Source organism: Myodes glareolus, chromosome 3 (assembly GCF_982192425.1).
Source record: "Myodes glareolus chromosome 3, mMyoGla1.1, whole genome shotgun sequence".
Classification (NCBI taxonomy): Eukaryota; Metazoa; Chordata; class Mammalia; order Rodentia; family Cricetidae; genus Myodes; species Myodes glareolus.
The window spans coordinates 90,032,901-90,060,420 of NC_142028.1; the positions used below are offsets into that span (position 1 = coordinate 90,032,901).

Sequence of the window (27,520 nt, forward strand, 5' to 3'; positions counted from 1 at the left end):
CACTGCATCGCCAGTCGGCATCGTTTATGGTGGGAACTACAACACGGTATCTGATATTGTTGTTGCTTTGAGATAAGATCTCCCACTGGAACCTGAGGCTCGTCCATTAAAGGATTAAACTCAGCTGGCTGTCTAGAGAGCCCCAGGAACCTCCTATTCCCACCTCTATGGCCACCAATAGGAGGAAATGGAGCTGCTGATCTGATTGGAAACTATTTTGGAAACTAGATTTTCTCTCCTCCCGCTCCATCCCCATCCTCAGGCCCTATCTCCTCCTCTCTACCTAACCCCACCTCTCCCACTCATACCCCCCAACCCCGGTGAACTGGATCTTCTCTGTTAGGCTCTTACCTTCACCTCATTTGACTGCCAGCTATTCTCACTTCCCCAAGGAAGTTTATAGGCTCAGGTAATAGATCCCACCACATCAGGGGGCTATGGGTATAACAGGTGCACCTCAACTAGATGCGCCCTTTCTTTCCATTTCTTCCACACCTTGGGTCCTGCATTCCTTCCTTGGAATACAGGACTCCCTCTCTATTCCCTGTTGCCCAGGAATCAGGCATAGCCTGGCTGTAGATCTATGGTGTAGACTACTCATCCACTACATGACATGAGACATCCCTTTCCCTGAGACCTAAAGAAGGGACATCTGTTCTGTCTCATCAGAGCCCACCATGCCACTGTCTGTCAGTCGATGGCATTAATAACTCCCCTACTAAGTCACTTGCCCCAAAGACAATTCACCTCAGTGTCTCCCTTGAACCCCCAAACCTAAAATCTTTCAAAAACATAAACAAGTGTGGGCACTGACAGCAAAGCCCCAAGTGGCACTGGGTCAGTTCCTAGGGTCGCCATGACAACGGTGGTCCCACAGCATCCACACTTGTGCAGTCTCGTTGCTTTTTCCACCTCACTCTCAACCCCTTCTGTCAAACCAGATGCCAACACCTCTGCCTCTGTGCTCCACGCCAGACCCAAGAAGTTCTTGCTGAAGGCGTTCGTACATCCAGCTTAGCTGTCAGGACAGAGTTTCTGTTATTTTCGGTCTCTCCAGCCTTCTTTGCCAACCTTACTGGAAGCTGGCTCCCATAAAAAATGTACCTCGTTCCACTCGCTACTGGCTAAATTTATCTGCATGGAATCTAACAACATGGAATTATTAATTAGGGACCAAGCTATTTCCTGAGCACTTTTAACACAACTGTGATTTTTTTTTCTGACTCTGATTCACTCTTGCTGCTGAACAAAGTGCATTCATTTATATTTTCAGGTGTTTGCCGTGCTCTTTTCTTTCTTTCAAAGACAGATTTGGAAGAGCAATTTCTGGGAGAGCGATTTCCCCCCTCTCTTTACAGAATACTTTTAATTAAAATGCACTAGAACTATCAATCCCATTAGGACTTGAACCATGCTCCTCAAACTCCTCTGTGGCAGCACTGTTACCAGAGTGTTTTAGGGTCAACCCCCCAGGCCCTAGCAGCCCTAACAAACTGACTCTGTCACCTGTTCCCCATGGGCTAGCTGAATAGGAAAATAATGGCTAGGCGGTGGTAGTTCACATCTTTAATCCCAGCACTCGGGAGGCAGAATCAGGCAGAACTCTATGAGTTCAAGGCCAGCCTAGTCTACAGAGCTAGTTCCAGGACAGGCTCCAAAGCTACAGAGAAACCCTGTCTCAAAAAACCAAAATAATAATAATAATAATAATAATAATAATAATAATAATAATAATAATAATAATAATGGAGTGGAGCAGAGAAAGATATATTTACCACAGCCATATTAGAAAGAGAAACAAATACAGACATCCAATGATTGTCACCTGACATGTCTGTTCTCAGGCCCCTGAAGTCAGAGTAAATTAAGAGGGAAGCAAACTGCCCTTCCTGGTCAAGGTGAGGCCTGTCACTGACACAGCAGTGTCTCAGCTTCTTCGTCACAGCTGTCAACGCTGTGTGAAATCTTTCTGGGGGACAACTGTCCCCTCTAGTTGGTAACAGAACTGCTGGGAGACTCCTGGGAGAAATTCCGATTCCCTAGGGTCCGTTGTCTCGACAGTCTGGGAGCTGAAGTGACAGGAACAAGGGTCTGTCTTTGGGATAGCCTCACTCCTGCCGGGACAGTTACAGCTTGTCATCTCTGAGTAAACGCTGAAGTCACTACGAGGACCTCTGAGGCCCCATGGGAAATACTCAGCCCTCACACACTAACCCTAACTCTTAGCCACCCCTTCAGCTGCAAGCTGGGCAGAGGTGTGCCCTAGCTCAGGACTCTGAACTTGCCCATTCCTCCTTTAGGATTGTCTTCTCAGTGCTGCCTGGATGAGGGTGCCTTCTGCTTCCTTTGGATGTGATATGTTTAGTCATCTTTTCCTGGTTATTGAGTCATAAGTACAAGTTGCAATTGTCTGCCCACATCCAAGCCCACATTCATAATAGTCTATGTCCTTCCCTTTATTGTTCCCCGCCCTTTTCTGCTTGTTTTTGTTTTGTTTTTTTGAGACAGAGTTTCTCTGTGTAACAGCTCTGGCTTGCTTTGTAAGACCAGGCTGGTCTTGACCTCACAGAGACCCCCCTGCCTCTGCCTCCCAAGTGTTGGGACAAAAGGCTAGCGCCACCACCCCAGCTGCTTTTTCGCTTTCATTAGCATATTATTAGTTTAGTTTATTCATTTTTGCTTCTGTACAAAATAAAGCAAGCTGGGAGGTGTTTTCGTTTGCTTCCTGTCGCTGTCCTGAACACCATGACCAACAGCGACTCAGAGTGGGGTCGGGGCTGTGTGGCTTACAGGGCACTGTCCATCATCAAGGGAAGACAGCAGGAGCTCGAGAAAGGAACTTGTAAGCGGGAACTGAAACAGAGACCACAGAGGAACGTTGCTCGCTGGCTTCTTTACAGGCTCAGCCTCAGCCACACTTCTTATACATTGCAGGCCTCTCTGCTCGGGGACAGTGCTGCCCGTAAGGAGCTGGACCCTCTACATCATTTAGCAATGGAGAAAAGGCCACGGCGGGTCAATCTGATGGAGGTGGTTCATTAGATTCAACTTAGATTCCCTCTCCCCAGGGGAGTCAAGAGGATGAGGGAGAGGAACCAACCCCGGGAGGAAAGGGTTTTCTATGCTTTGTTTCTTAGCTATAAAACAAGAATCATATCTGGAATGTAGGAGCAGTCAACAAACACGTCCTGCATGGATGAGAGATGAATAAAATCTAGTGTTGCGTGCCTGAAGGTCGAGCGGGGCCCACGGTCTTCGTTCCTAGTCATTATTGATCCGGCTCTTCAACAATTGCTATCTATCACCGTCTTATTTAACGGGCCCTTCCTAGACTCTGCTTTTGCTCTGACTCACTGCTCCATGAAGTGACTGCTATGGTGTTAGTCAAATATCCCAAATATCCATGGCCTTAAAAGTCTCTGTCTTACTTAAAAGTTCAATCTATAAGAGCAAAGAATCTACATGTCTCAAATTTTTTAGAAAACCATCTTTTTAATCAAAAAATGGTCATATGAGGATAAATGTATTTCTGCTCTGGGTTCTGTTCCACTGATTTGTATGACTGACCTCAACAAGTCTAGAAATCAAGTAGTATATTAATTTCTTTCTATTTCTGTTTGTTTTGTTTCTTAGTTTGTTTTTCAAGACAGGGTTTTGCTGTGTATCCTGACTGTCCTGAAACTCACACTGCAGACCAGGCTGGCTCCCAATTCAGGAATCTGCCTACCTCTGCCTCCCACGTGCTAGTATATTAATTTTTCCAATTTTTTCCCCAGAAATTTGGTTAGAGTTGCATTGAGTCTGTAGATCAAGTTTTGGAAAATTGACATCTTAATAGTGAGTATAATCCAATGGATAGATGCATATCTGAATATCCTCAAAGCAATGGGGGACCACGTTCTCTTCCTTTGAAATACCCTGGGAAAGCAACAAGATCTAAGAAGGGAAGCAGATGTGTGGTTTTAAGCCACATCAGAGATGCTTTTGTACCAATAGTGGCCCCCAAGGTGGAAATCCTATAATTTAAGGCCATGTAAGAACATTGTAAACCTGTTCCTTGACTTCAGGTCTGGATTCTCTGTGATGTCTGAGGAGAATTGGAATTGGAGTTCTCATCCATCCAATAGAAACAGAAAGCATAAAACTGAAGTTAGGTAAGGCAATTTTTTTAAAAAAACAAAAATCAAGAAAATATTATATGTAATGCTAGGTTCTCCAGTGAAACAGACCCAACCAGGATGGTGAAAGATAGTTAGGTGGGTAGGTAGGCAGGTAGGTAGGTGGGTAAATGGATGGATAGATAGACAGACAGACAGACAGACAGACAGACAGACAGACAGACAAGCAGACTAACTGACTCGCTGACTGACTTTTCGTGAAAAAATAGTTCATATGATTACACAGACTGAGACGTGCCAAGGTCTCCAGTCAACAAGCTGAGGCCCAGGCCACCCAAGTATAGTCCCAGTCTGAGTCCAACAGCTGAGACCCAAGACTGTCAACGATGCAAGTTCAGTTGAGTCCACGTCCAAAGACAGAGGAGACTAGTGCCCAGCTCTAGTAGAGTCAGGCAGAGTGGGAAAGTCTCATTTACTGGGCACTTTTGTTTTTCAGCTCACCCGTGTTTGGGTACGGCCCATACATTCTGGAGCGGGAAATCTATTTCCCTGGATCAAATTATTCAAGTGTTAGCATCATCCAGAAATGCTTCACAGATGTATCCACAACAACGTTAATCATTAGCCTGACACCCATGACCCAGTCCCGGAGGTGTATAAAATTAGCCGTCACAGCAGATCTTTTGTGCATCTGGGTTCCTGGGCTAAGGCTGGTGCTCATGTGTTAGAAGAATAAGGGTGGAGAAAGAGGCCTCAAGACCAACATAGGAGGGTTGGGAAGATATACTTGTTATACAAACATGAAAAGGCTCATAAAGATGGGCTCAGTGAAGCCCATTTTAATTCTAGTGCTCCTAAGGAGAGATGGGAGACAGAGAAATGAGAATCTCTGAAAGGTGTGGGCCAACGAGCCTAGCACATGCAGCAACAAGCCACAGAGACCCTGTCTCAAACAACATGGACGGTTACAGTTGACATCTGAGATTGTCCTCTGATCTCCAGTGTGTCTTAGAATGCACGCGCCCATAGACACACTCAAAAATATTCACACATATTACACTCACACACATACACAAATATTAGACATTTTTATTCAAAAGAGATTAACATGAAAGAAGCCAGCTGGCAAAGACTGGAACCCCCTTCGTACCTGGGTTACATGGAACAAAATAGTCCATTGCTTTCTGGAAAATTCCTGCGATCTCTGAGTGAGGGAAGAGGTGGCTACTAAGTAAATGACCTACAAAGGATCAGAGCTATGTGGCCACAGGCTTTTGAGCGGTGGACCTGGTCCAGCTCTCTAACCCATTTTCATCCTCAGAAATGTCCTTCCTTCTCTTTCTTAATAAGTGTGTCTCTATTTCCATCACCAGATATGTGTCGCTCATCAAACTCTTTGTTCTGGGACCTAAGAACCTAGAAATCCCACCTAGTACCCTCTGGACTCTGAACCATCCTTATAACATCTGTGCTTTAGAAGTACTTTTTGATACCTTGGGTTTTTTCTTTGGGCGGGGGTGGGGGGGGGTAGAATCACAAACTCATCTGAATAGAGAAAGAGAGAAAGAAAGGAAAATTGTAGAATTTTATCTTAATTAAAAATTTTTCACCTGGTGGTGGTGGTACATGCCTTTAATCCCAGCACTCGGGAGGCAGAGGCAGGTGGATCTCTGAGTTTGAGGCCAGCTTGATCTACAGAGTTCCAAGACAGTCAGAACTGTTACATAGAGAAAGCTTGTCTCTAAAAAAAGCAAAACAAACAAAAACTTTTTCATAAATACATTTTAATCATTTCCTTCTCCTCCCTAACTCTTCCCAGACCCTCCGTACCTCCGACTTACCCAACCTCATGTTCTTTCTATCTCTCTTTTAAAAAAAAATAATAATAATACAAAAAACAAAGCAAACAAAAAGCCCATTCCCCAACAAAAGGAGTCCTTTTTATGTTGGCCAGATCATCTTCACTTTTTAATTGGCAGGTAAGTTGTATGAAGTTGCCATGTGCAATAGTATGCTGCCCACACCGGGCATGATTTTCATGGCTCAACTTCCCAAATGCTGGAATTACAGATATGCGTCATCATGGGAGGTTTCTCAGGCCTTTCTTTTCCACTGTGACCATTGCCCAGGGTCCTGATTAACACACACTTTCAGTTCCTTGCTGCATTAATCACTTCTTGTGTTGCTCTCTGTCATGGAGTCAGAGGGTCAGTCCTTGGTGATTTGTTTTGGTTCTGAGTTTCTGGGCCCGCCTGCAGGAGTGTTGCAGAAGCTGTTGACATCATGATGGACAGGAAGCAGAGAGAGGGGCTGGGTGTAAATACTCCAAGGACCCATGCCCAGTGATCTACATCCTCCAGCTTGATCCTAACCCTCCTCCCCCTGCAAAGTTTCCCCAGTCTCCCCAAATAGCACCGCAAGCTTGGAACAAAGTGTTCGTGATACAAGTCTGTGGAGAACACTTCATATTCAAACCATAACAGCAATTCAGGGGCCATTTTGTTTTTTAACATGTTTGAGGAATTTTTAAATAACCACTTATTAGGATAATGGGTTTACAGATATTATAACAGATAGAACTGGGGAAAAGGCAAGGAAGCAACTAAGTGAAAAATAAGGCAATTTCTAAAAATGCACATTTTAACACGCACATGAATTTCGGAAATTTCCAAAACCCAGACTATGCTAGCAGACATTCCATTAGCAGCCACCGGGGGCGCTTTTGAGAGACCCTCCGGAGAGAACTGTGTGAATAAACGCAGAAGGATGTCCACATTGCGAACCTAAACCTATACATGCAAGTTCCTTTGCTGCCATAAGAGACAAGAGAAAACAGCAAGCTAAGTCCTCCCGCCCCACCTAAACACGGAGCTGCAGCCCATGGATGCCTTCCCAGGTCCACTGTGTACCTGTTACAGAAATAGGCTCCGGGGTCCTAGCGTTTCCTAGAGCTGCTAGGGTGGGGGAGGGAAAATGAGTAACTGCTAATGAATATGCAATTTCACGTGGGATGAAGAACACACTGAAACTAGAGGTGGCGGTGGCCCAGCTCACTCCGTGAATAGTAGACTGCATATTTTTAGAGGATGAATTTTTGAGGGACAGCAAAAACAACAGTGAGAAGCTTCGAAACACGTCAAGTCTTTTGGCCCAAGAGGCTGGAAACTGGCAGAGAAGCAAGAGCTTGACTTTGTACGTTGCACATTGAGCCGTGAGTAAACAGTACGTAAGGCAGCCATTCTGAGGGTTAAAGGGATCTGCCCTCGAAATAGAAATGTGTGACAGCTGCCTACAAAGGACAGAGGCAAGGGTGGTGGTCAGAATGAGAACGGCCCCCACAGGCTCAGCTGGGTGAACACTTGGTCCCCAGTTGCGGATGGTATTCAGGGAAGTCTTGCAGGAGGAAATGTGTCACCGCGAGAGGGCTTTGAGGTTCCGAAGCCATGGGCCATTTCCAGTTAACCCTCTCTGCTTCCTGCTTGTAGTCTGAGAAAACCCCTAGCTAGCTCTCAGCTTCCAGCTCCAGCCACCGTATCTGCTGCCTGCTGCCATACTGTCCCCAGCGTTAGGGACTCTGGGCCCAAGTAAACTCTCCTCTAAGTTGACTAGGCCACGTGTTCTGTTACAGCAACAGGAAGTACCCAATGCATCCAGACGGCATGAAGTCACCAAGTCAGTGAGCGCAGAACAGGAAAGGGTCGGCCGAAGTCTACTCCTTATGAATTACAGTTCCAGCAGAGGAGAAAACTGTCCCCTGAAACAGCCTTACACAGTGCTGGGAACTTGTCAAACTTCCCAGAGGAGAGACTGGGACAGACAGTGATGACATGACCACACCTTGACCAGACTGCTTAATTATGCATTCAAACCTAAACTTCATCTTAGGACCCAGAAGATAGACTTAAGGAAGTCACTGGACCTTTGTTCCTCTTCCCAATATAGCCCTACTGAATAAATCAATCTCTGCGCTCTCTCTCTCTCTCTCCTCTATTTTTATTTTTTTGCATTTTACTATTAATCTGGCTCTTTTAGTTGGCTTATTAAAGGTGGGTGACTAGACTGAATATGGTACACACACCTTTAATCTCAGCACTCTGGAAGCGGAGGCAGGTGGATGTCTGTGAGTTAGAAGCTGGCCTGGTCGACAACATGAATACCAGGACAGTTGGAGCTCCAAAGTGAGACCCTGTCTCAAAACAACCCAAAGAGAGGAGAAAAAAAAAAAGAAATAGGTGATGAAACCTGGCTTGTTGGAGTACAGGCTGCTCTGTAGCCAAAGTGCTGTGTCAGGGGAACAGGCACACAGTCTGGGGACAGCTCTAAACATTGTGAAACTGGCAGAAGACGGTGACACAGAGGAAATGAAGGTGTTGAGACCGAAGCATAGGTAGTCACGCTTTCATAAAGTGAATGACCATCAGGGATACACAGACTTTCACCAAAGCGTTGGTAATAGCTGTATGATAGTTATTAGCACTATTTGTATTTTCTGAGAAAGAGAAATGAGTGCAGAAGCTCACTATGCATTAACTGCCGGCGTGTGAAGGGCTGCAACACCCATTTCTGACAGTCAACACAGAGGAACATGCTGTAATCTCCAAAGTGAGCTGTGCCAAGGGACAGGCTTGAGACGTCCACCCTGCCCAGGTTCCCGGCACGAAGGATGGATAACTCTTTCAGAATGGCCACCTACTGGTTTTCCTTGAGAACTGTTTCTGTTCTTGTGGACCTTTTATCCTCCTATTAGCATCACCAAATTTGTTTCTAGTAACTGAACAACGCAACTAATGAGCTAACAGAACTTCTTTGAGATTGATCTAGTTCCTAAGCCCTCTTGTAAACATCAGAGCGGGTCTTTGCTAACGTACAGAACACGAAGAGCCACAGTCCTTCAGGGTCACTTCATATTTGTGTGTGCCATTTCCGTACTTAGAATTGTTGGCCCTTTTCTAATACAGCATACTTTTTTTGTGTGTGGATGTATGTGTGTGTGCGTACATGCATGTGCATGCATGCATATGTGCATGCATATATGTAGACACAGATTTGTGAGAGTGCACATGGAGGCCAAAATCTATGTTGTGCACTCCCCTCCACTGCTCTCCATTCTCCAATTTAGCCAGTTCAGCTCCTCACCTGGCCTCAAAGATCTCAGGTGCTGGGACGACTGGCGGGCCACTGTGCCTACGAGCGTCTAGAATCTGAACCCTGTTCTCACACTTCGGTAGCAAGCTCTTTATCCGCTGAGGCTTCTCTCCACCCCTTCAGCACAGCCTGGACTGTGGCTCCAACTGCACCGGAGTCTGCCACCTCCGGAGAGAGACTGCCCCCTGCCCCAGGACAGTTGTAATGAGAGCCTGGATTCCTTCCAGCAGATGTCGCTTCCAGTGCCAGGATGCTTCTCTTCAACTACAGTTAGAGCAGATCACAACCAGTCCAGTTTACACTAAGACAAAAGCACTGGAAAACAAATCTTCTGGTCCCCTTTCCAAAAACAACGTCTCCCAAGGCATAATAGAATCTTTTCAATTTAATCGGCATAAAAGCTTCCACTGAAGGGTTAAGTGACAAGTTTGACTTGAAAAGTGATCACTTTCATCAGGCCGTACACCCCAAAGCAGACTCGGAGACCTCTGGCTTCATAGGTGGGCTGCACACACCAGTGCTCCACCCTGGCGGCCTGGCCATTTGAAGGTAAATCAAAATTCATAAGCTTGGACTTTTACAAACAAAGAAATTCTCGTAGCAAAAATGGAGAGACTAGAAATACACAAATTACATTCATCCACAGGATAATGTGTCCAGGCTCTAATTAATGACTATGCCTGGAAAACATTGGTATCATAAACATTTTGGTTCTATTGGGATACAAAATTTAATTTAGTAAACTATGAGAAAAGTACATTTTTGTGACGTCATCTGAGCACTTCTTTATAGAGTATCAGGGGTGTTATTAACATAACGAAGCATTTTAGCTTCAAGAGAAATCCTCAGCAAGGAGATAACTAAGAGGTAGATTTTGGGAGGTTTTGAAGAAACACAGACGAGTTTCTTAGTGGGGGTCAGATAAGCGCCCGTGAATGTGAAAACACCTGAGAACCTGGGCCTGAAGCGGGGAGGGGTTGCCCCGTCCCAAACACTACCATGCTCTCCACATGGCTGGACTGCTTGTCCACTTTCCCGTGACCGAGCAGGGGTCAGGAGGTCAGGGGGCATTCTCACAAGCACGTGGCTGCAGCACACGGGGTACAGCTGGTACTGACACCAGTTTCAGAAGCGCGAGGACAAGAGACGGCATCCATTCCTTCCGCGAAAAAACTGTGCATACAACTTTCAACAGCAGGGCTCATCAGCTGAAGCTGATTAGTGGAGATGGAGTAGGTGGGAGGGGTGGTGTGAAGTTGCTATAGAAAGAGTCCTGGTTGGAAGAGGCGGTAGGTCAAACTCGCTAGAAGGTGCCTGGACAGCAAGGGTACCCGGAGTTAGGAAGGAGTCAAAACTGGGGAAGAACGGCTTTGTTCTGAAGAAAAGAGGTGAGAGTTCCCACCGCCCTTCCTCCAAAACGTCAAAGACACCTTCGAAACAGGACTTCGTCTTAACTCAGGTAGGGGCCAACACAGTTTACCTGTCTCTGCCCATTCATAATAGCATGGCTGTGGAAGGAGTTTTCCCACGCTCTTGCACGCTAATTGCTGAAATGTGTTAGCCCTGTCAGGAGAATTCCTACCTTTCAGCAAGTCTTTGAAGTGTATGCTCAATTTTAGGATGCAATCAATATACTCTGAATTTTTAAATATATTCTACAATACAAGGATAGGTACTTCTCAGAAGTAAAAAAAAAAAAAAAAATCCAACATTGTGACCAGAAAAAAAAAACTATACTAAATATTTCTATATGACTAACATTTATTGCTTATGCTAATTGGCGCTATGAAATAAATGTTTCTCCTTTCAGACACAGCAAATATAATAATCTGTGACTTTAAATAATTTCTTAAAGATCTATTTAATGGCTGGGTGTTGGTGATTGCTGCCTTTAATCCCAGCACTCAGGAGGCAGAGGCAGGCGGATCTCTGTGAGCTGGAGGCCAGCCTGTTAGTTCCAGGACAGGCTCCAAAACTACAGAGAAACTCTGTCTCAAAAAAAAAAAAAAACAACAACAAAATATCTATTTAATGTATATGTGTGTATACCTGTGTGTGTGTGTATGTATGCCTGTTTGTATGTGTGTGCACGCGTGTATGCCTATGTGTGGGTATGCTTCTATGTGTGTGTGTGTGTGTGTGTGTGTGTGTGTGTGTGTGTGTGTGTGCGTGCATGCAGGTGCCCACAAAGCCACAAGGCACTGGGTCCTCTGGAATTACTATTGTGAGTCAGCTAGTGTAGGCACTGGGAACTGAACCCAGGTCCTCTGCAAGACCAGCTAGCATTCTCAACCACTAAGCCATCTTCCAACCTCTCAAATACTCTTTCACAAGTACCTTTTATCATTCTGGAAATCAAATCCAGAGACAATTCTTAAGCCAGGTGTGGTGTACATGCTTGTAATCACAACACTCACTCGGGAGGGTGAGGCAGAGGTATCGATGCGCTTGAGAGCAGCATGGGCTACTGAGTAAGACCCCCATCTTAAAAAGAGAAAGGGGAGGGAAAAAGTAATGCTTTAAGCTTCTACATTAAGGCCATCGTGGTTACTTGAGATGTGTATAAACAGTCGAGATCCTTCTGAAAAAAAAGAAGGATAAGTTGACGGCTATTGCCTGCCATCTAGAGAAAGAACAGTTACTGCAGCCAACTGGACACTGAAGGCAGCACCAGGGAAATCACGGCGACTGTTCGAAGAGCATCACTGCTCAAAACGTCAAGAAATCCTCACTCGTCTTTTAAGCACGGTAACGAGATGAAAGACAAGAAATTCAACTCCCCTTCAGTGTTTAAAGTCCAATTTATTACAATAGCAAGTGTCATGATTAAAAATGCTGGTTAAAATGATCAAGTATCTAAATATTTTTTCTAATGTAAATACTAGAAGTGATAACAATTCTATATGCGCACAAAATATTGAAAACATAATGTCATGCACAAGGCCGAAAGGTAACATTGCACGCTGTCCACTGTCTGTCCGTCTGCTGGTCGCAGTGTCACACCACCTGGAGACGGTGTGTTGAGTCCTCAGACCACAAGCCACAAGGGTCCAGTGCTCTGGACACTCGCCAGCAACCAACACTAATGCTTCAGCACGGCTGACCGCTGTCGGCATCCTCATGAGGTGGCTGTTTTCGCTTCCTTCTCCCGATAGGTCGCAGATAAAAAAGGATGGGCTAGAAAATCGGATTATAAGAACCAACTTGAGGTGGATCCCCGTGTTTCCTTTGGAGGCGACATCAAGTTCGACACAAAGGACAAAAAGTGCACCAACATTAACCCAAAGAAGCCCTCACCCTCTGCTTGCTCCTGACTCTCACACACCTCCAGGAGAGGTCAGAGCTAGCAAGCACAAATGAGAATGGTGAAGGGGGCGGGGACAGGAGACACCTGAAAGGGACAGGGAAGTACAAAGTTTAAAAGGAAATTTCAAAGAATTGTCTGTTTTCTCCTCCACTTAAAGCAGGAACGGGTTCCAGTCCAGCTTCCCTCCATGCACCCCAGAGGGGCTTTTGGGTTATTTTGTAACTTATTCTGTGCAAACAGCTATTGCCCTTTAAATGATGTGAGGACTTAATTGTTCCCTCCTAAAAACAGGTTCCCCCAATGTTTCATTGTTGCTTGTTTTCAGTTTTGTTTTTATTTTTTTGGTTTTTGTTTTGTTTTCTGGTTTTTTTTTTTTTTGTCTTTGTTTTTTGAGACAGGGTTTCTCTGTGTAGCCTTGACTGTTCTGGAATTCACTTTGTAGCCCAGGCTGACCTCAAATTCATAGACATCTGCCTGCTTCTGCCTCTTGAGTGCTGGGATTCGAGGTATGCATGCCACCACACCCTACCCAGGTCCCCCAAAATTTGAGGACCATCACAGATATTATCGGTTTAGACATTTTAGAAACACCAAGAGTCAGAACTTGTTTTTAACAAAGGGCAGGATTTTTTTTTTTTTTTTTTTTTTTTTTTGCAAATAAGTATGAAAGCCCCAGAGATTACATGGTTGTGTCAAGGAGAAGACGGGGAGCTGAATGTGATGCTTACTCCTCTGGGACAACATGCACGTGACAAGGTGGAGTCCCATCAGGTGCACCTGGTCTAACGTGGGCTTCAGATCCCTCAAACCCGATAAGCTCCTGGCAGATGTTGATGTCCTGTGTGGATGAGACTCTGAGATGAGCCTACAGTGTACAGCGAGAATGCCTGTTCTCCTGGGCTTTAACACATCCGCCCCAGTGTCTCTGATTACCCAAGCACATCCCAAGCAAAATCGGAGTCGATGGAGTGATCTGTTTGCTACGAATAAAGCTCATCTTCCGTTGACAGCATCTTCCCGAGGATGATCACGACATAAAGGTAGAAAAAAACTCAGCGTACTCAAATCCGTAAGAAAACACCACATGTGCACACGTATACGTACAGTACAAACACTAAGAGACTCAATGCTTTCCGTCAGAATAGAGTGCTACCACTGTTCCCAACTGAAATCATCTCCTCTTCCAAAGACGAGGAAAAAGCCTTGAATTGTGAGGAAAATGACAGCGTTGCCAGCCAGCACAAGGCCACAGGCTCCCCACTTGATCTGAAATGCAAGAGAAAGGGTAAGTCGTCTTCAGATTGGACTCTTTGTAAGTCTCTCGTCTTCTGCACCAGAAACCCCCACTGAAACGTCACACAAGGCTGAGTCACATCATGGATGGAGGACAGTGAACTTCTCCGTCATTAGTTAAATTGATTCCATGATGTGTTTTAATTAAGTCTAGTATCCTCCTTAACATTGTCCCTGTAGAAAGGTCTCTGCTTGCTTGGTTTTCGCTGACAATACCTGCCTCAAGCAAAACACATGAAAGCAAGATGACTGACAATCAACTACAGCATCAGATGTGAATGCTCTGCGTGTCTCAGCCTCTTTCACTGGGAACGGGAACTGGAAAGTTCTGCGTGTTTGCTGCTTTCCTAGGCAAGGACACTTCACACAATGACCAGCATTCACACGAAAGGGGCATTCTATCTGGGCGTTTCGGTTTATGGAAGCCCAGCTGGGGACGAGAGTGCCCTCTAGTGGGCATTTTTCTCTTTCGGCTTCAAATTAACCGACAGAAACATCAATGAAAGTTTCTTCCCCCAACACAACCACGGTGCTGAAAGCGCAAACAGGAATACTTTGGCTGAAGCGTGACAGCAGGGCCAGCTTGTGTTCAGAGCTTCAGAGGGCCTCATGACTTGAGTCAGTTCAGGCTGAGGCAGTGTTAGGGGCTCTGGCTCAGTGGCCTCAGTGACATTTCCGGCCTTACTCTCCAGGCCTCCTCTCTGCTTTATCAGATTGCACTGTTCTTTATTCCACACGGTGCATTTTCACACTCGGGGGCCATCCCGACAGCCCCCTGTTTGGCTGTAGAGGCCCATGTCAAGCAGCGACTGGCATTGCTCTCTTCCTGGCACTCCTACAGTTTCCCTCCCTATATGTGGTATCCTTTATCAGGACATCGTTGTGCTTTATGAGAGCCGACAGTATGGACTTCTTAATCCTGGCATTTCATAAATGGTATTTAGTGCTGAATGCATAAACAAGATTTGTATACATCTGTACGTGTTTGATAGCCAATGTGGTTGGCAGAATAAAAACAAAGAGTAGGAGAAATGGAGAACATCAAGGAACTGAATAAATTATACCCATGGTGTTTGTTTTACATGCCAAAAGAATATTTTAAAAAGCCTACAATGGTTGTGGTGACGTCAGTCACTAGAGATTCCTCAGTATGTCCCAGAGTACTGAGAATAAGTTCCTGGTTCCAATTGGATATGACCTTCATTTTCTGATTGTCCTAGCAGCGTTTCTATTGTCTCTATGGACCGCCCTGTGGTATAAGAGGCAGGAATCTAAGAATGACTGAAAAGAATGGCTCAATGTGGAAAAAGCAAGAAATCACATGATTTGACTAAAAGTTGTAAGAGAAACAAAGAAAGCATTTTGAAAATTTGATGGAGACACTGATGAATCTCAAGTAGGAGAGATAAACTCAAACTACAGCTGGCTTCACGGAGAGTCGAAGCAATGGTAATGAACTTGAGGTCTCAGACACAGGCCTTTGAAACAACCCCTGACTGCCGAGTAAAACAATAGAAAACAGAACTCACCACAGCCACGCGAGCAAGAATAACAGGAAATCCAAAAGCAGAAACAACAATCCCAGTCGTGAAGAAATACGCCAGCTCCCGACAGGCACTGCTGGTCGCGTCAGAGTCGTATGTGACCCGCTTGGCAATGAAGTAGGGGATGGGCGAGATGACGTAGAAAATCAAGACGAACAGAGGCCAGTAAACACTGTTATTGGTGGAACCAAGACGAAACCCAAGAAATGTTACATCTTAACTCATAGGCGTACTGTTGTTTCAATATCATTATTTTACATATCTAAGTAAAAACATTAATCAACTATGAATATTATAACATAAAAATATTTCTACCAGGCACAGAGATAGAAAAATATTACTTATTCACTAATACATATGTAGCTTTTAGTATGCTAAGAAACAACTATAGAGTATTATATTACAAATCTATAGTTTTTTGCAGTACTGGGGACTGAGCCCAAGACTCTGGACAAGCTCGGCAAGAACTCTATCACTGAGCTGTATTGCTGGCCATGACCAGCAACTCCAAGGACAGGATCTTAAAAAGCCACCTCCACTTTCCCTACAGAACACAGTTCAGTGGTTTACATACACTAGTTTCATGAAGGTCTTTTGAGGGCATGCAGGCACGAAAGCAACCGATGATTTAAAATGAAACACAAATTAGGCTCCATATCCATTGCTTTCATTTCTTCGATTCATTCTGGACCAGCCCACCCCCATTCTCTTAGTCTGCAGCCACCGCAGCCTCCTCCCTGCTCCTAGCACACTCAGGTCTCATGCTTGCCTTGGTCTCTTCTCACCGCAGTGCAGTCTAAGCTGGGAGATCTCTTCCTAAAGGTGATCCCAGTGATCCTTGCCTACAACGCCCCTTCCTAGCTTTCTGCACAGCACCACTTGGTATCTTTGCGCTCATTAGAACCGAGACGTGATTTGTCTTCGTCAATTTTCACTTGTTAAATAGGTGGGAAAAAAACACAAAAGATTTTAGTAACGAAGGAATGAAAATGCACATTTGTTCACTAGATGTACCCAACCCTACCTTTTATTACAGTAGATTACAAATGTAATCCCACACAAAGGAACAACACTACCCATTAAGAATAGCCATAGCCACTGAATTTCCAATTGGTTTCCCTGGAAGGACTTTCAAAATAATCTATCATCCTTGTTGCCTTTGGTTAGATACCCATTAAAGAACAACATACCAGCCAGTCATTATCACAAACACATGGCACAATAACACACACCATCGCCAACCGGCAATCATGCAGATCCACCCACACAGCAAGCACCCCTGGGGTGAAGTCACAGATGTAGGAAGTTGGGGTGATAACCGGGAAGCAAGAAGGGAGTGTCCTTCAGCAGGCAGACTCGGGATGGAAACAAGACTGCAGGCTCCTCACTTGAAACTACAGAGGTTATTATATTCTGATATCCCAGAAATATATATTCTGATATCCCAGAAATCACCTGAAAGCACTGTACGGGGCTGCTAGGTAACAGCAGGACCAAGATAGTGAGGAGCAAGCCACAGAGCAGGGACCTAAGTGCCACCTGCACTCTCTCAGGACTACTGTGACAGTTTTCGGAGGCACAGTCTAAGAGACTGTCCCCAGCAGAGTAATCCTCTAGCAAGGGAATGTCTAGTGTAGAAGCAGTCTTTTCACATGTAAAATTTAACATGAACATAACATGATTCACTAAACAGGAAGGCCAAAAACTGGCAAACCCTTTTCCATAAAAGACCAAATAGAGAACACAAGTGGCCAGGCAATCGCAGGTCTCTGTCACCTCTACACTCTGCCACTGTGGAGCAAAAGCGGTGACCGTGGTCCCAACAAGGCCTTACCCACGGAAGTGGGCAGCGGCTACACGGGCCAGTGTGCCAACTTCTCATGCAGATGAAAATCCCAAGTTACTGTCACAAAGTCACAAACGAGTCTCTTTGTGGCAGCAGTGATGTGTGCTGCTCTCATCCTATGGAGACATGCTACATTACAGAGAATCCAAACACCAGGATTCAATTAGTCATGGCATGACAGACAGTGCCAGGGCTGAGAGTCAGAGCAGAGGGCCTCCTCTCCCATTCACCACTGTGCAATCAGCAAGGCTTTCACTATGCTGGGCTTTGACTTCCCAGGCAGGAAAGGGAACGGCATACCCCTCAACAAGAATACAGTGATAGCCGTGGAAACTCTGAACAAATGTTTCTGCTTACATCATGTTTAAATAATGTGTGTGATCGCTTCTAACACCATGGTAGATTTGAGTCGGTAATGTTTTCCTGATTAGTTTTTTTGTTTTTGTTTTTGTTTTTTTTTGCCAACTTGACACAAGCTAGAATCATCTGAGAAGAAGGAACCCCACTTGAGGAAACACCTCCATAAGACTGGCCTATAGGCTTGGCTGTGGAGCATTTTCACAATTTACGATTGATGAGGAAGGCGCAGTCCACTGCGTGTGGTGCCACCCTGAGCAAGTGGTCCTGGGGATATAAGAAAGCAAGCCATGAGGAGCAAGTCAGCAACCTGCGACCTCTGCGTCAGCTCCTGCCTAGACTGTCCTGTCGCCCCTGACTTCCCTTCCTGAGGAACTACAACTACAGACTGAAATAAACCCTTTCTCCCTAAGATGTTTTTGGTCATGGTGTTTTATCCCAGCAATAGAAAACCTAAGACAGAGGTCACAAAAACTGGCCCCAGCTGGTCTCAGCAGCACATTTTTGGGTCAAGGCATCCAAGTCACTCACCACTCATTCAAGCTGGCAGGAACCTGCTTGAGCCCCGACATCAGTGAATAAAGCCTCCTGCCACCTACACAGTTCATTTCCTTCCATTTCTACTGCCCCAGGCCCCAGTTTTGCTCTAGCTCTGATAGAGGCCCCTTAGGCTCCTCCTGGACTACAGTCTCCGTTAGCACAGTCCCAGCCTCGTGGGATGCTTTCCCAGCTCCTGTTGTCTGGAAGGCATAATCTAACCTCCTCCATGGGGCATACAAAGAGCTGGCTCTACAGGCCGGATTAATCCTCCTTGTAGGATAAAGGCTACTTCCTGACTGTTCCCTGTGTCTGGGATGCAGAGAAATTCCCGCTCATCCACTAAGTCTCCGCTCAGGAGAACCAAGCAGGTCTGTCCTCTGTGCTCCCACAGTCTCTACACTCTAGTTTCCTCAATTAATTGTCTCCCCCACCCCCACACTTCACCCGCAAACTCCTGAGGGCAGAACTCATTCTCACATCCCCATGCTCCAGGCTCAGAGCTTAACAACTGTTTATTAAATGAATACATCCGTTTTTTTGTTTTGTTTTGTTTTGTTTTTTTTAAAAAAGAGCTTTTCTCCACATAACTACACTGGTGCCTGAAGGTGCTGAATTCCTAATCTAGACTTCACCAACTTGTGCATTACAGCAGGGCCCATGCTGATCAGACTTTGATAGTAACAGTAATAGAGACACAAAGAGAAGAATCTGAGAGCTGGGGAAACAGCTCAGTAGACAAAGTGCTTGCTCTGCAAACACAAAGACAGGAGTTCAAGCCCTAGTATTTATGTAAAAAGCCTGATGCGGTGGTGTGCACCGGTAAACCACCCAGCCCCCGAGGCGGGGGAGGGGAATGGTGATGTAGAGACAGGAGGATCTGCTGGCCAGTCTAGCCAAATAAGCAAGTTCCAGGTTCACTTAGAGACCCTGACTCAAAAAAAAAAGTAGAGACTGGAAGACATATCACCTCCACAAATAACTATATACTTCCTGCATGTACACACGTGTGCACACACACACAGAGCAATTCCTTTTCCAAACAACTTACCCGTAGTCCTCCAAGGCACATCCCAGCATAAGAAAAGTCAGTCCAATAGCCCCGCTGAAGGACAGTGCCACAAGAGCTGTGGAAAACACAGTAAATGTTAAAGGGTCTGCCGTGGTTAATTACAGGCAATAATGGGTCCAGAAGCCACCAATAGGTACAGCGTTTTGTTTAAAAGATGGCGACTGTCAAGGGACTAGATGGCAGTGGGGCAGCACAACCTTGTGAGTACGAGAAAGTCAACAGAACTTTACCTTTAAAAAGGCTGAGTTTGTGGTATCTGAATATATCTCAATAACGCATTCTCACTGCAAAAGAAGCCTAGGGGGCTGACAGGATGGCTCAAGAGAGAAAGGGGCCTGCAGCCAAGCCCAATGACCTGAGTTCAATCTCCAGGACCCACACTCTGAAAGAAAACCAACTCTTTCTCACCCTGCAGGTGTGCTATGATATGCGCACACCCACAGACATTCGTTAAACGAAATTTAAGGAGAGCTTTTCAGCAAATCTAAGAAAGGTAGCAATGCACTTACGTCATTAATTGATGTTACATCTGACTATCCAGTGTGTACTACCATGTAACTGAAGGTCTGTGCACCTTCTAAATTCGCATATTTGAAATCATAACTCCTGGTGAGATGGTTTTAAGAAGTGAAGCCTTTGGGATTGCTTTCTTTAAAACAATGCAGTCCAAGCTGGCTTCCAACTGGAGATCCTCCTGCCTCCACAGCTCAGGAGCTGGGATAACAGACATGCACAGCCATACATTTAGAAAGTCACTGAATTTAGATGTGAGCATAATGGTAGAGGTGACAGGATCAGTATCCTTGTCACAAGAGAAAGAAACTACAGTTCCCTGTTTGACTCTGTCTGCTCCTGGATCTTGGACTTCCGGTCCCCCAATACTCAGGATTAAGTCATTTAAACTGCCCAGTTTGTGGGTGCTTTGGTGCAATAGCCCAAAGTGAGAACAACAAATGCCTGTGTCCACCCCTTTAAAACCAAAGGTGCAAGTTCTCTGGCCACTGCAGCAACCTGCCCCTACCTGCCGCCTGCCGCATGGGTTCTCTCTCCATTTGCCAGTGGAGGACAGTCAGGCTTGTCACCACCCGTGGGGAGCTCACAACACAGCTTCAGAGGAGACAATCCCCAGCTAATGGCCATTACAGAAATCCCCACAAGCACTGGATACTCACATCAGAGCATCCAGACCTTTCCATTTTTCTATGTGACTGCCCTCGGGTTAACTCTCAGACACCAAATGGGTCGTTCAGACATCAATGAGGCAACCAGCTGGTTGTACGACCTTAGGCAGCTGGAACCCTCTACGCCTAGTTTCTTACCTATAAAATGGCAATGGTGGTCCTACTTCATTTGGGTTTATGGAAATTAAATTAGTCATCTATACACACTGCTTGACAAAGGGGACTCAAGCGACGCTAGCTACAGCCGCTCTCCACTCACCTAGCTATGTTATTTGATAAAATAGCAAATCAAAAGCACAAGACACTGAATCATCCAAATATCCTTCTTAAAATCCCTAATAAGTCACTGACTAGTGAAGATTTTTTTATTGCCTTCTTTTATTAAGAGATTTAGAGAGACTGTTTAATAGAAAGATACCATTATACTTTCCAGGAAACCTGGATGAATACAGACATCACGGGATGAGGAAGGATTTCTATCTTTTCAATTAATATGGTATTGTTCATGGACAAATGTCTGTGAGTTTAAAAGTTGCCTGGCCTTTTCCTTGCAGCCTTGCCCTGCTCCTCTGTGACAGATGGCCTGCAATGTTCTCTCTTCCGGGAACCTAGAGCATGTGAACCACAGACCTACTTCTTCTTTCTGTTCCCAAACCATCTCAAAGTGCACAACCGTATTTCTGCTCAATGCCTTTAAGCCCCGTGTGTGTGTGTGTGTGTGTGTGTGTGTGTGTTCAGGAATTGCATTCTCTGCCTATTCCCTCTCTTTTTAAATCATGTGTAAGAATGACGCGCGCGTGTGGAGGGGGACATACGTGCCACGGCACATGTGAAGACAACCTGTGACGTCAGTTCCTTCCTTCCCCTTCCCATGGGCTGCTGGGATTGAACTGAGGTCACTCAGCTTGCACAGCAAGCTCCCTTTACCTGCGGAGCCATCTTGCCAGTTTCTTAATTTCCGTTGGAGCTAACCAACAACTCAAGCCCACCCGTTTTCACTTTACACTTGACTGCCGAAAAGTTAAGTTCAACCTGAAGCTCTCAGAACAAGGTTACAGTGCCCAGCCATAACCAAAGCTCCAGTCCCCAGCAGATCCTAAGAACTCCACTTCTAATCTGGACTACTGTGCCCACAGAGCCAAAACTAACAAGGACCTCAAATCCAACACATAAAATAACCTCTCACGCCTACCCCATCTCCACCCTTCCAAACGCATGCTGCTGCTTCTCCTGAAGACCAATCTTCGAGGGCTGAAACCACAACTGTGCTCTCCAGCAAATTAAAACAACTCCCTTTACCGAGCCCTCAGTCCACAATGCCGTCTTCCCTTGAACGCTTTAGTGCTGCGTCAGGGCAGCCCCTATGCCCTCCCGCTGCTGCCAGCTGAACCTCTTCCCATCACCCTCCACCCAGATGATCAGGTGCCCATGTGTTACCCTTTGCAGTCTGGTCACAGGCTGCAAGTTATTTTATCACTAGAGGCTCATTACAATCTGACCCCTAACTCCTCCAGCGTCAATCCCCACCACCACCACCACCGCCAAGTTCCTGAGGACAAGAAAAGAAGATGCGTTCTTTCACGGCCTCTGCCCTGGCCATATGTTATGCTGTCCAGTTGGAATATATTCTGGCCTCAACCCACCCCTTACAGAGCCCTATAAATCCCTGAAGTACTCCTTCTTCTAGCACCTTCCCCCACGGAGGAGCTTCACAGTGGAGTACCACAAACGGGGGGACTGATAATTCTCCTAGTCCTGGAGCCAAGGTGTTGGCCGGGCCATTCTCCTTCTGAAGGCTGAAGGAACAAGCTTCCTTCCTAACTAGTGCCCAGCGCCGCTGGAGTCCATACTACTGTTTGGCTTGCAGCTACACCACCCCAATTTCTAGTATGGCTTTTGTTTGCACTTTAAAAATTATTTATTTAGGTTTATCTAATTATAAGAGTGTGCCATTGTGCATGCACACATGCGGAGGTCAGAGGTCAACTTGTAAGAGTTGGTTCTCTCTCTTCACCATGTGGGTCCCAGGGATCAAACTCAGGTCTTACAGCATGGCAGAAAGTGCCAGTAGTTCCCAACCTGTGGGTCGTGACCTCTTTGGAAGGCCAAAAGACCCCTTTCACAGGGTCACATAAGATCATCAGAAAGCAGATGTTTACATTACAATTCATAACAGTAGCAAAATTACACTTATGAAGTAGCAAAAAAATAATTTTAGGGTTGAAGGTCATCACAACATGAGGAACTGTATTAAAGAATTGCAGCATCAGGAAGGTTGAGGACCACTATCTCGTAGCCCTCGGCTTCCGTCCTTATGTGGCGCTTTCCCTGTGAGTCTTCACAGACAAATTTCTCTCTTATCTGAAGGACATCATGCAAGGCAGTACTACCTTGGGCTGGGAACATCTGTTGTTTGCAAATAAGGACACACCCTTATTTGATATTAGGGCGTTACAACTTGAACATATCTTTAGAGGGACATGATTCACCCCAGCATATTATCTCTATGCTCCCAACTGTCTCTGAGCACACCTCATTTACTTACCCAGCAATATAATTAGCTGCAGTTGTCAACTCAGTAAAAAATTCTCATTTATCTTTTATCCTAAGTCTCCAATATAATCTTTCAATAACAGTTGAATTACTTGCAAAATTTTTTTACTTTGCTTAGTTTTTGTCCACTCCATAGCCTGTGTTCCTTTTCACTACTTGATCTCTAGCACACACGCGCACACATACACACACAAACTGCTACTGTTTTGTACTTTCTGGCCATGACCAAACACTATAGCGGTGAGACACCATTTTTCCTGTTTTGGGCACTGCCTTCATATGGATATATTATATAGTGGACACTGCCCAAGTAAACCACATTTACTAATATATGTCTGTTACTAGCTTCTCACAAAGATACATTCGTAGTGCACTCAGAGTACACACATGCGTATACACTGTGTTCATCTGTGCACATGTTGGTAAGTGGGAAGGTCTTAGTGGGCAGTTTTCAAAGAAAGGAAGTCCAACACAGAGACGAGTTAGTCTACTTCGTGCAGATGATCAGAAACCCAAATAGCAGGAAGCCTTCCAATAACTACGTCCACTCGGTTCCCCTTTGCTCTTCATTCATCGGGGTGGTAATCTCGGCACGCCCTTTTATCACCATTCAAAAACACAAAACAGCACACCTTCTGCTTTGTCTGTTCACAGGCGAGTTAAAGAAAACACTCAAGAAAGTAAAGTCTCGTTAAAATCCCACCTAATTACAGACCCAAGGTTGCGACGAATAGAGTATTTCTGGTTACTTTTCACTGCCAAACGCCTGGAATTAATTCTGCCCATCTAGAAAATCGTAAGGAACAACAGACCCAAGTTTCCAACACCCAGCCTGGAGACAAAGGCTCCTCTGTAAGCCACAGGAAACTGCGGAGGAGCAGGAAGGTGAGGCTGTGGGACCCTGATGTGACCCGCGGGGAACTGACAAGCCTAGGCGGCGACGGGGGAAAGCACACCCCACAGGGGAAGACCCAGCTAGGGGTCTGGCGGGCGTGGGCGCGACCGTTTATAGGGTCCGCGAAACACCGCTGCAGCGCACCCGGGAGGCCGGAGTCTGCAAGAGCCCGCACGCTCAGCACGCTGCTCGCCGCACAGCTGGGAGCCGGAGCAACCCCAACCACCAGCCGCGAGCGGGGGTCGCGGTGTACCTTTAACGCCCGCCATGTCTCTGGAGCTGAGGCCGTCGCTGCTTCCGGCTTCCTCCAAAAGCCGCCCTAACCCAGACGAGCAAGGGCTGTCTTGCGAATCCCGAGCCCGCCCTGCCTCGCAGGGTCCTCCCCTGATGACATTATCCCCGCCCCAGACAATCGGGCCCCGCCCCTTCCTACAGGACCCGCCTCCTGTTGCTTTAGGCTCCCACCCCCTGTCCGCGGAGGCCCGCCCACGAGCTTAGAGCCCACCCCCCCAAATAGGTCCCGCCCCCTGATTTTGGGGCTCCACCCTTAACTCGCGAATTCCCACCCCCAGAGGACAGAGCCCGCCCAACCATGCAGAACCTTATTCCTACTGGGTTTGAATTCTGCCACTTATAACCTCAGGCCCAGTTGCACCGGATCCTTCCCTACAGGACCTGCTGGTCCGGCCCACGGAGAACCTCTCCGTGCGTCTCTCCGCACTTCGCAGACCTATAACTCCTCCCCCAGTTCTCAGAGCCCCGCCCGGACCTATGACTCCTCCCCCAGTTCTCGAGCCCCGCCCGGACCTACAACTCCGCCCCCAGTTCTCGAGCCCCGCCCGGACCTATGACTCCTCCCCCAGTTCTCGAGCCCCGCCCGGACCTACAACTCCTCCCCCAGTTCTCAGAGCCCCGCCCGGACCTATGACTCCTCCCCCAGTTCTCGAGCCCCGCCCGGACCTACAACTCCGCCCCCAGTTCTCAGAGCCCTGCCCCTACCGCACCGATCCTGCTCCGTCTTGCAAAACCCCGCCTCCGTTGTATTGTTCGCCACTCAGAGTCCAGACACTACTGGTCCTAATTCCTGCCACTCAAACTTCCTTCACGTAGTCGCCAAGTCCCGGCACAGAACTCGGATCATAGTCTCAGCGCCCCTCCCACTTTCACTACATCAGAATAACCTCTTAATTTTAACTCCAGGGATTCTAGAAATCCTGAGACATCCCAGCCCTGCTCCTCAATCTGAGGACCAGACCTCCCTCACAATCGTGACTTCGGATCCAGATGCTGCCTCAGGATAGTCTAGATGCTTTAACATTTTGTATAAACTAGTGTGTCCGTCTATCTCCTTCATTCTTGCTTGTTTGTTAGCGATAAGTACCATACAGACTCTTTCGGCCCGAAGTTTTCCTGAATCCTTAAATAAAGAGCTATTCTTTTTGCAACGCGGATCTGCAAGTAATTAAGGCCAATTTTCATTCCCCCAGAGCCATTTTTTTTCTTAACCTTCATCACCGGAATGTTCATCTTTAGAAATCATCTAGTAGAAAACCTCTACAGAAAGGGGTTCATAAAGAATAGGAACTGGGCCGAACAGCTCCTTAGATAAGGTTAGAAAGACAAAAACCACAAACACATTTTTTGAGAAACACATTTGCATAACATATTACAATATAACCTTTTCTAGTTTATACTGTTAATCATAATGGAACCATTACAAGTGAAGTCATTGTACCACTGTGAGTGTGTATAGGATAAACAGTGTCCACAGGGTCTGGTACTCTCTGCAGTGTCAGGCATCTGCCAGCATCATGGACAATACAGTCGGTGAGAAGGAGGCACTGCAGCACTGGTGAAAGCGCTCAGGAAACTGCTCAGTCAAACCTGTTTTTAATTCCTCCATTATAACCACTGAGCCCCTTTAGTGAGGAGCAAGGATATTTTCCCATTTTAAATGATTAGGATACCTTCTCCCATCCTCAACCATCCAGTTTGTCCCTGAAAGGCCACAGAGAGGGGTTTGCCAGAGACTTCTATGGCAGCCTGCATCTAATCCCATGATTCGAGAGAAACTGACGTCAGAGACACAGTGTAGTGTGAATGCCCAAGGCTTGGAAAGAAAATACTGGAAAATGGAAAGAAGAAGGAGAAAGAAGAGGAGGAAGAGAAAGGAAGGAAGGAAGGAAGGAAGGAAGTTATTGGCCCCCGGGTCGCATTTGGAATCAGAACAATTCTGAGACAGTGAGTGTTTATCTCCAACTGCTTTCTGCCACACCAACTTTCAGTTCACTGATCACCTTGCCAGAGGCTTTGAGCATCACCTGAGAAATCAGACTTTTCTTTTGCCAGACATTACACTGCAAAGCCATTGTGCTCACCCATTCATTCCACATTTCCACAAGAAGAACTGCCAAAACCTGCATTTGACCCAAACAGCCATTCCTATGTTGTTACTCAACTGTCACAAGACCTGGACCTCGGTCTTCCTGCCTACCACTAGGATGAATTCTGATGTTTCTTCCTTGAGTTCAAGTTTCAAACACAATGAACTAGATTTTATTATCTCCATTTTATAGCCAGTAAAACCAAGGCTTAAATAGTGGCCAGGGAACAGGAAAGCTGAGATCAACCCCTGAAACACTCAATTTAGCCACTCACAACTGTTCTCTTCACACAGTAGATCTTAGGCTCAAAGGAGGCAGGAGTTGATAGTAATACCTTACGTGTAAGAGGATGCTCAAAGCAATTCATTGATTTCATATCAATCTGCATATTTACTAGTGTCTTGCCTGGGGTATATACCAAAGGTTGGCTCTATTAACTGTGGGGGAGCAAAAAAAAAGGTGTGATCCCTTTAACATCCATGAAGTTTGATGACCAATGCCACCATACCAGAACATACAACAGAAAAATCACAACAAATTTATTTGATCGTAGTTTTGAATGACACAAGGATCTTGCAGGTTGAAGAATCAAGGAATCTGTGCATGTTGTGCACTCTTATGCTTAGGTTTGACGAAGCACTGACAGCCACGTAGAAATATGATCAGTCGAATAGAATCTGATCTAACAGTGAAGACTGTGGGGAAACCTGTCTATTCACATTCGTCTCGGGTGCCCTGTGCAGCACTCCTCCTTCCAGAGACAGCACAGGGACCCTTCCTGGGCTAGTGAGCTTAGGATCTAAAATCAAAGAAGATGAAAGAACTTCCAGTGGTCAACTCTTATGGCAAAAGGGAGGAGAATGAAGGTTTTATGCTGTGGGATAATGCTCCTGTCCATTGTAAAGATTTGTCACTCATATCAGTTTAATAAAATCCTGATAGGCCAGTAGCCAGGCAGGAAGAATATGTGGGGCAACCAGACTAGGAGAATTCTGGGAAATAGAAATTTTTTTTTTCACCAGCCAGACGTCACCAGCCAGATGCAGAGGAAGTAAGATGAGAATGCCTTATTGAGAAAAGGTACCAAGCCAGGTGGCTAAACATAGGTAAGAATTCTGGGTTAATTTAAGCTGTAAGAGCTAGTTAGTAATAAGCCTGAGCAGTATGTCAACTAGTTTATAAATATACTCCTCTGTGTGTTTGTTTGGGACTGAATGGTTGGGGAACCAGGCAGGACAGAAACTTCCATCTAGTTTTATGTCTGGCTTTAAAGAAAGGGCATGAGTTC

At 45.9% G+C, this 27,520-nt stretch overlaps 1 protein-coding gene across 1 annotated transcript; it reads right to left on the bottom strand.

Annotated features, from left to right (window-relative positions):
- Positions 1-12,045: 12,045 nt before the first annotated feature.
- On the bottom strand, positions 12,046-24,241 carry Leprot (leptin receptor overlapping transcript). Its single transcript, XM_048453166.3, has 4 exons — positions 24,102-24,241; positions 19,199-19,274; positions 15,393-15,579; positions 12,046-13,836 (listed from the first exon to the last, which is right to left on the bottom strand). The coding sequence occupies exons 1-4, from the start codon at positions 24,115-24,117 to the stop codon at positions 13,720-13,722; spliced, it is 396 nt and encodes a 131-aa protein (XP_048309123.1). The 5' UTR covers positions 24,118-24,241; the 3' UTR covers positions 12,046-13,719.
- Positions 24,242-27,520: the final 3,279 nt, after the last annotated feature.

Bases quoted from the DNA above. Each gene is read 5' to 3' on its own strand.
- Leprot (XM_048453166.3), bottom strand. The intron at 15,580-19,198 runs GTAAGTTGTTTG...CACCAATAACAG, and splicing joins TGTGCCTTGGAGGACTACGG to TGTTTACTGGCCTCTGTTCG. The intron at 13,837-15,392 runs GTGAGTTCTGTT...CTTGCATTTCAG, and splicing joins TTCTTGCTCGCGTGGCTGTG to ATCAAGTGGGGAGCCTGTGG.